Genomic DNA, 8,024 nt, shown 5'->3' on the forward strand with positions numbered 1-8,024 from the left:
CCATATTAAAACATCTACTTTTTTAACAACGGTTGCCCTCTATACAAGTGCAGTCAGTACATTATATAGGTATGTGCATATCTATAATCTTGAGTCCTCAGGGTGTCAGTGATTATCAAATCTTGTATCACAATTTTGCTATAAGCTGTTATTGGTATACGGCATAACTTTAAATCTCTACATATACTTGTACCCAAGATTATCTATTTTGTATATACTTTGTTTGATTTATTTTGAAATCTTGTCAAATCTTGTAATTTTTTATTTTCAGTACATTGACGAAGGTCGTTGTGACCGAAACGTTTACTGTATGTACTGTATCTTATTAAAACACCCCCTTTTTCACTTGCAATCATTCACGTGTGTGCCAAGTTTTTCTATACTAGTATACGGATTGGGATCCTACTTGTGCACCACCACTTTTAAGAAGTTGTGCCAAAACGTTTCTATATATTGCAAGATTTACTGGTAAGGACCACCAGAGCAATGTCTATGATCATTTGGGATTCTAACTTATAATGGAATTTTGAAAATAAAGAAAAATGTTTTACTAGAACAAAGTAGATGTGCCATGTTCTTCATGTTGCCACCAGACAAACCATGTTTAAAAGATTTTTAGCATTTATCTAGTCTGTTTTATAATAACAAATGACTACTTCTAGCTGAATAAATCAATTCATGTAAGGGCTCTGAGTGGGTCCATTTCGAGTGCTTACTGGGTCCCCAATGACCTTGGCTTTTGGTCTCATCCTCAACAGAGTGGGTGCTTTGATATTTCCTGAATGGTAGAAGGACACACACTCCAGCATGAAACGTTTATGCATCACTCAGCATGAGTATTAATTTTTAATTATTTTTAACCAATTTGTCAACTTTAATGTAAAAATTTAAGGATATAAAAACGCCTTTAATTTATAATGTAGAACTAAGAAGACTTGGTAAATTTCTTTTTCTAAGAATCCTAGCTGTGGTAAGAAGCTGAGATAATGCTACACATAAAACTAATATTATTTGTAAGGGTGCATATTTGTTTAGCTAGATGATATCCTTGTCTGAAAGACAAATGATGCTACCTAGCATTATATCTTGCCCATGGTAATACTTTTAATGACGTCTATGCTTTCTAAGAATGACTTTTGTTAGAGCTCCGTGAACTTCTTTATTTCTCAAGCTGTAAATTATTGGATTTAACATAGGAGTAATTATCCCATAAAGAATGGGAACAACACGATCCTGGTCAAGGGAATAAGTAGATGTAGGTCGAATATATGTAAACACAATTGTTCCATAGTACAGTATGACCACTACCAGATGAGAGGCACAAGTCGAAAATGCTTTCTGTCTTCCTGTAGTTGTCCTTATTTCCAAAATTGACTTAACAATAAAAATATATGACAAAATAGTTAACATGAAAGATCCTACAATAACGGACCCTCCAGCAGTATATACGACAACTTCATTAATAGTAGTATCAGCACATGATAGGGCGAGAAGAGGTGGAATGTCACAGAAAAAGTGGTTAAGAGACCTAGACCTGCAAAATGGTAATCGGAATGTGAAGACTGTGTGAGCGAGAGAATTCAGTAGGCCAATAATCCAACATAGTGTAGCAAGTATCATGCACATTTTCCAATTCATGACTTCAGTGTAGCGCAGTGGCATGCAAATAGCTACATAACGATCACCGGCCATAGCAGCAAGCAGGAGGCATTCAATCCCACCAAAAGAAATAAAGGAGTATAACTGAGCCACACATCCAAAGAAAGAGATGCTTTTCACATCAGACAAAAAATCTAAAAGAAGTTTAGGAACAGTGGAAGTTGAATAGCACACATCTACGATGGAGAGATTACGCAAGAAGAAGTACATTGGAGAGTGGAGAGCTGAAGACAGAGTGATAGTAATGACCATCAAAGAATTGCCTAGAACTGTGACTACATAAACCACTAAGAAGAACACAAATAGGATTAATTCATTTTTAGCATTGTTAGTCAATTCAAGCAAGGTAAAGTCCTTGAGCCATATGGTCTGATTGTTTGCCATGCATTTGTCTGAATATTTCTGTAGGAAAAGATACAGTACAGTGATACTGGTATAAAATATGGTTTTGACATAAATTCAACCAAGAGAGTAACTTAAGACAGTCATATATCCTTTTTCTGCTACAAAGAATAACACATTTCTTGGGTCAGTGTAATACAGTACATATGTATGGAATTGAAAGTTATGTTTTATTACCTGACAAAAGAGACCAACAATCTAGTATAACATATATGTTGTGTTTTTCAGCTCTGCAGATCTTCAGTATATGTTGATAGCAATGCAACGACTATATGTCAGTGAAGCATACAGTATTTATAAGCATCTGTTTTTCCCAGGGGGAATTACCTTTTAATATACCTTTGAGAATACGCTTCACATTGAAGCAATCGTTTAACCAAGTTTACTTTAAAAGTATATAGAGATCTAAAAGTATATAATACTCAGATTTTTGCAGTTTCAGTCAAAACTATTCCGACTCCCATTGGAAATTAAGTCAATTAGCAAAGTTTACAAAGTTTCTGCTTTTTGCAATAAAACATTCAAACTTTTATTAATTACTCTTAAAAAAATAATTATCTACCCAATCTTAGACATACAGGACTATCACCGCACCAAACAAATAACAAAGGTTCAATCTGGTCAGGGAAAGGACATATCACCCCAATAAGTAACTATCATACCCTTCCTTGCCAAAGAGGTTGGCACTTTATATAATGCACTTAGCGCCCCCGCTCACCGACGTCTAACCCTGGAAAATTCTTTTAGTTCCTAGGTAACCAAAATCTCAGTTACCTTTTAGAAAGAAAAATACATTTGAATAATTGCATCCAATTATATAAAGTGCCAAGTGCATAATATGGATGTATAAGTAAAACCACCAACCTAGTACCAGTTCCAGCCAAGTTAATCTTAGCATAAAAGAGGCTGTCCAGTGCAAATCAATAAGTCTGCAGTCACTCTATGTGACTGCAGACTTTTGAATCACCCAGCACACGCACTGTGCCCTTATGGGATTTGTCAGTTTCTAATCAGGACTGGAGGGTATGCATGACTTATACTTAATCCCGGCCAGTGGGTGTGGCCTATCTCTATACAAGTATATGGAGAGCGAAGTCATGTCCACTGGGTGGGAGTATGTATAGCTCATAAATTTGATACCTGGACCCGTTGAAGCCATCATCCACCACAAAACCTGTTCCTCCGCAAGCATGCTTTTAATCTTCATACATACCCTCCGGTCCCAAATCAGAATTCAGTGAATCCCCACAGCGCACAATGAATGCACTAGGGGGATTCATAAGTCTGCAGTCACACAGATTTTGGTCTCAGATTGGCTATTGGCTGTGCTTGTATGTAATTGCTTATACAATAATGTAAATAGCATTGCTTATATTAAAGATGCTGTCACGCCACCTTCCCCGCCTGTCACGCCGTCGCCCCTGAGCCCCGGCATACTTACCGGTCCTCGGCGTCCCCGCGCGCTTCCAGAGCTGGTGCGCATCACCCGGCATTTTCTCCCCTGCTCTCGTGGCCGGCTCCTGGCTCCCGTCGGGTGCGCGTGCGTGCCTCCCACACTGGCCTCAGCAGCGCACGCGCACACCTCTCTGTCTGAACCCAGCCGCTCCTTCCTGCCTGCTCTATGCCCCAAGAGGACCATTACCCAGAAGTCCCGTGGCGCGCTCTGCTTATCAGGCGTCCTCTTCCTCCTGGCTATTCCTGATTATCATTTGTGCCTCACACTTGATTCTGGCGCCACGCTTCCCTGCGCTCTCTTGTTCCCTGCCTGCCTGCCCCGCCATGCGATGTTGCTGCTTTACTCCCAGTCCTCACCCAGGTCCTCCTCTCTGCTCTCTCCTGCTCTCTCCTAGTGCCTGCCTGCCAGTGTCTCCATCTTGCCCATGTCCCTGTGTCTCAGCCATGCCTGCCTGCCTGTGTTTCACTCCTGCCCATGTCCCTGTGTCTCAGCCATGCCTGCCTGTCAGTGTCTCACTCCTGCCTGTGTTTCTGTGTCTCAGCTGTGCCTGCCTTCCAGTGCCTCAGTCCTGCCTGTGTTCCTGTGTCTCAGCCATGCCCGCCTACCTGTGTCTTTGCTGTGCCAGTCTCTCCACCAGCCCATACTAATTCCTGCTTGTGACTCCTGTTGTCTGCCCCTGGGTACCAGCTGCCATGGTGATAGTCTCCCCTGGGCCTGCCCCTAATGCTCCCTGTATAGGGGGTGGTTCACCAGGTCAGCTCCCCCGAGGGAGGTTCATTTTCATGGTCCAGCGGGTCCACCCTACAAGTTCCTCAAGTTCTCACAGCATAATCAGGCCATGGACCCTCCGCCCAAAGGGTCCCGGCTCCGCACCCGCCACCCCATTTAGCTAAACTGCCGCGGTATAGCGGTGACCCCAAATTGTGTCTGGGGTTTCTAAATCAATACCAAATATATTTTGAACTGCTGCCACAACAATACCCCACCGACCGAGCTAAGGTGGCCTCTGTGGTGTCCCACTTGGAGGAGGAGGAGGCTTTGGCCTGGGTGAACTCCCTCTGGGAGCAAGACGATCCTCTGGTCTCCCAACTCTCCACCTTTCTGGACACCTTTCATAAGGTGGTCGACAAGCCCGGTTGCCTGGCCTCTACCACCGAGTCCCTCTTTAACCTTCACCAGGACACTCTCTCTGTTGCCCAATACGCCATCCGATTCCCTACTTTGTCCTCCGAGCTGGGGTGCAACAATGAGGCCTTGGTGGGAGCTTTTTGGCGAGGTCTGTCTGCTTGAATTAAGGATGAGCTGGCAGGCTGAGACACACCAACGTCTTAGGAGGATCTAATCTCTCTGGTGACTCGCATTGATTTGCACTTCCAGGAACACTCCCGCGAGGATGTCAGGGAGAGAAGACTTCCCTGTCTGTCTTTTGCTACACGCAGCCCCCCCGCTCACGACTCATGTCAGCTTCTGCGGCCTCTGCACCGGAGCCTATGCAGGTGGACCAACTCAAGCCGGCAGAACAGCGCCACAAAGAGAGACTCGCACAGGGTCTCTGCTTTTACTGTGGCAGTGCCTCCCATCTTCTATGTTCTTGTCCTGAAAGGTCAGGAAACACCTCCGCCTAGGACAGGAAAGTGAGGCCTCCCTAGGTGTCTGTGATACCTCTCTAGCCTTGACTCTCTCTGTTTTGTTGAATCAGGGTTCTTGTCATTTTTCTGAGGTGGCCTACATAGATTCTGGAGCATCAGGAAACCTCATTCAGCTCGAGGCGGTCACAAAATTTCAGATCCCTGTCAGGTCCCTGGAGACTCCTCGGCAGATAGCTTAGGTCGATGGAAAGCCTTTGCGGGAGACTGTTACTCTGGTCACCAAGGAGGTGGAGCTACAGATCGGAGCCTTGCATCGGGAGAAGATAGCCTTCTATGTTCTGCCCTCATTGTCCCATACGTTTCTTCTGGGACTTCCTTGGCTAAGAACTCACGAGCCCATACTTGATTGGCGGTCTGGTGACATTCTGCATTTTGGACAGTCCTGCCAGACAAGGTGCTTATATATTGTAAATATGGGGAAAGACAACCAACACCCCAGGAAAAATTAAGATACTAATAGAAAAACCTGAGGCTGAATAAGTGATTTTGTATACCAATATCGGATATGCAAATTTCTTTTATTCGTCAGTCACACAGAAACCCCAACGTTTCGGCAATACAAGCCTTTATCAAGGGTATTTATCTAAACGAAATACAAAAACAACTCACTATATAATAAACATAAGGCAAGGTTGGTACAGTATCACTGACATATACAATAATATCAAAATATAACCAAAGGAAAACGAGACATTTCATGTGTCAAAAGTGAATCAACTTGATATATAAATAAATATAAGGGAACAATCCCTTTAACAGAATGATGACTCCATCATTAGAACAAATCCTCATAATACATCGAAAAGATTCACTCTATAAATGAGGAAAAAATAGAGAGAACAATTAAGAAAAGACACCATATAACATCCATCCTAATGCGGTTAAAGGTACCATGAAAATTGTGCAATACAAAAGGATATGAATACCTGAGTGCTGATATTTTGAAGTATGAGAAACTAAAAGAAAAAATTGGAGAAATTGAACGAGGTAAAAAGTAATATAATAAAGAAAAACAAGTAAAGATAACAGCACTGTATCACTGAGTCTGACCAACCTTAAATGAAGAAAGCGGTAGTGTGGATCAGCGCCGCTGTATAGGAAGAGTGTGTGTATGTGTAAGCTCAAAGAATGCCTCTTTATACCTTCCTAATTGCTGTAATGAATTGCAGCCAGCAAGTTCTTCTTGGCCTACCTCGGTGCTTGCAGACTTGCCTTCGGCCTACTGTTCCTTTGTGGACGTCTTCAACAAGAAGGAGGCGGAGAGCCTGTCCCCGCATCGTCCGTATGATTTCCCAATCAACCTTGTTCCTGGCACTACTCTTCCTAGGGGCTGAATTTATCCGTTGTCCCCTGCCGAGACCCAAGCCATGACCAAGTACATCCAGGAAAATCTGGCCAGAGGCTTTATTTTGAAGTCCTCTTCACCCGCAGGAGCGGGTTTCTTCTTTGTCAAGAAGAAGGATGGGTCCCTCCATCCCTGCATTGACTACCGGGGTCTCAATGATATTGTCATAGCTGCTTTTGTTCTGACCAAGCGTCAGCTGTCCAGATCACCAGTGAGTCTGAATTGTGAGGTTTTTCGCCTTTTCTGTTGCAAGCGCTTGGAGACAAAGAGACTTCAACACACAAGCCGTGGTCAAATCACTTTATCTGACGTAATGAAATACAAGACATGTTTTTATACCATTTACAACAATATGTGACTCTATGGAACTCATTTGGCCCCCACCATCACCTCAGGGTCGTACCTTGCTTACAATATACCCAGAACACGTTGTTGAGAACAAATATGATAACAAGTATAGTTTCCTTGAAGACAGAGACTACTAGTCTACATAAGAATAATTCTAGCAATAATAAGGCAAAAGGCAATTGAAGTCTTAAAGGCATTTAAAGGGATATAAAAGCAAACCATTAACTCTTCTATATCAATTTCCCCCTTTTGTAAATGGTATAACCTTTGCCACAGGGTCAGCTAATGTCCACAAAGGAGCTACTGTCTCATGGGTCTAGTACCCATAAGGGGGCTTCCTACCTGCTTCGCCCATCCACCCTCAGCGTGGACACTCATTTTCCCCATCAGCAATGGCCACCTGGGGTCTATGATACACTACAGAAGGTTCAACCTTAGATTCTTTTTTTCACACATACATTATTCAGTAGCTTAAGTAATACATATATTAGCGCTTTTACGGCTACATAAAATAATAAGCAAAACAACAAAATTTGCATACAAGTCTGTACATGTCATGTCGGACACTGTTCACACCAGGGTGTCCGGCAGACAGCGGTAATACCCTGTTGGGTATTCTGTTCCAGTCGGGATAGGGTTAACCAGGTTGTCATGCTGGCTGAGGGCTGGGCCACGCCCTAGGTCTTTAAATAGTTAGTCCTGACTATGGGCGTCGCCGACTATAGCTTTAGCCTAGTGCTAGCAATACCGGTCAGCAGTGGTGATGTTGGAGCGTCTGATATCTGGTGCAGTATATCCCTCAGTGGTTCTTTCTCCAATCTGTTATATATATATTTGGTTGCCCTTGCACATTATTGTATTCCCTTGTGTATTTACTGTGTGGTGTTTTCTTTTACCCCTGTCCATACGTATTTGTGGGGTCTGGTGTCTGGTCCCCTCACTGGGTGGAGGGAGGTGGGTTCAGCTTAGGGCTGGACAGGAGACAGGGACAGGGTGGAGGCTCAGGCAGGCACACCTTCAGTGTAAACCCTGGGTAGAGGGACAGACAGGGTTCCCCTAGTCTGAGGGACATCACAGGGGTCCCGGGGGTTTTGCCTAAAGTAACCTAGGCATTCCATGACATTATAGTCGGCCCAAATAATAAAGTGAAAAAAAAAAAAAAAAT

The 8,024-nt window shown here is 43.3% G+C and overlaps 1 protein-coding gene across 1 annotated transcript; it reads right to left on the reverse strand.

Moving 5' to 3' along the window:
* Positions 1–1,104: 1,104 nt before the first annotated feature.
* LOC141058645 (olfactory receptor 5V1-like) lies at positions 1,105–2,043 on the reverse strand. The gene has a single exon (XM_073554837.1). It carries the CDS (start codon positions 2,041–2,043, stop codon positions 1,105–1,107), a length of 939 nt encoding a protein of 312 aa, XP_073410938.1.
* Positions 2,044–8,024: the final 5,981 nt, after the last annotated feature.

This window comes from Dendrobates tinctorius, unplaced genomic scaffold, assembly GCF_039654945.1.
Source record: "Dendrobates tinctorius isolate UK_male_01 unplaced genomic scaffold, ASM3965494v1 ptg000213l, whole genome shotgun sequence".
NCBI classification, from domain to species: domain Eukaryota; kingdom Metazoa; phylum Chordata; class Amphibia; order Anura; family Dendrobatidae; genus Dendrobates; species Dendrobates tinctorius.

What these genes read in the sequence shown, in the direction of transcription:
- LOC141058645 (XM_073554837.1), bottom strand. Translation starts at nt 2,043, where the DNA reads ATGGCAAACAATCAGACCATATGGCTCAAGGACTTTACCTTGCTTGAA.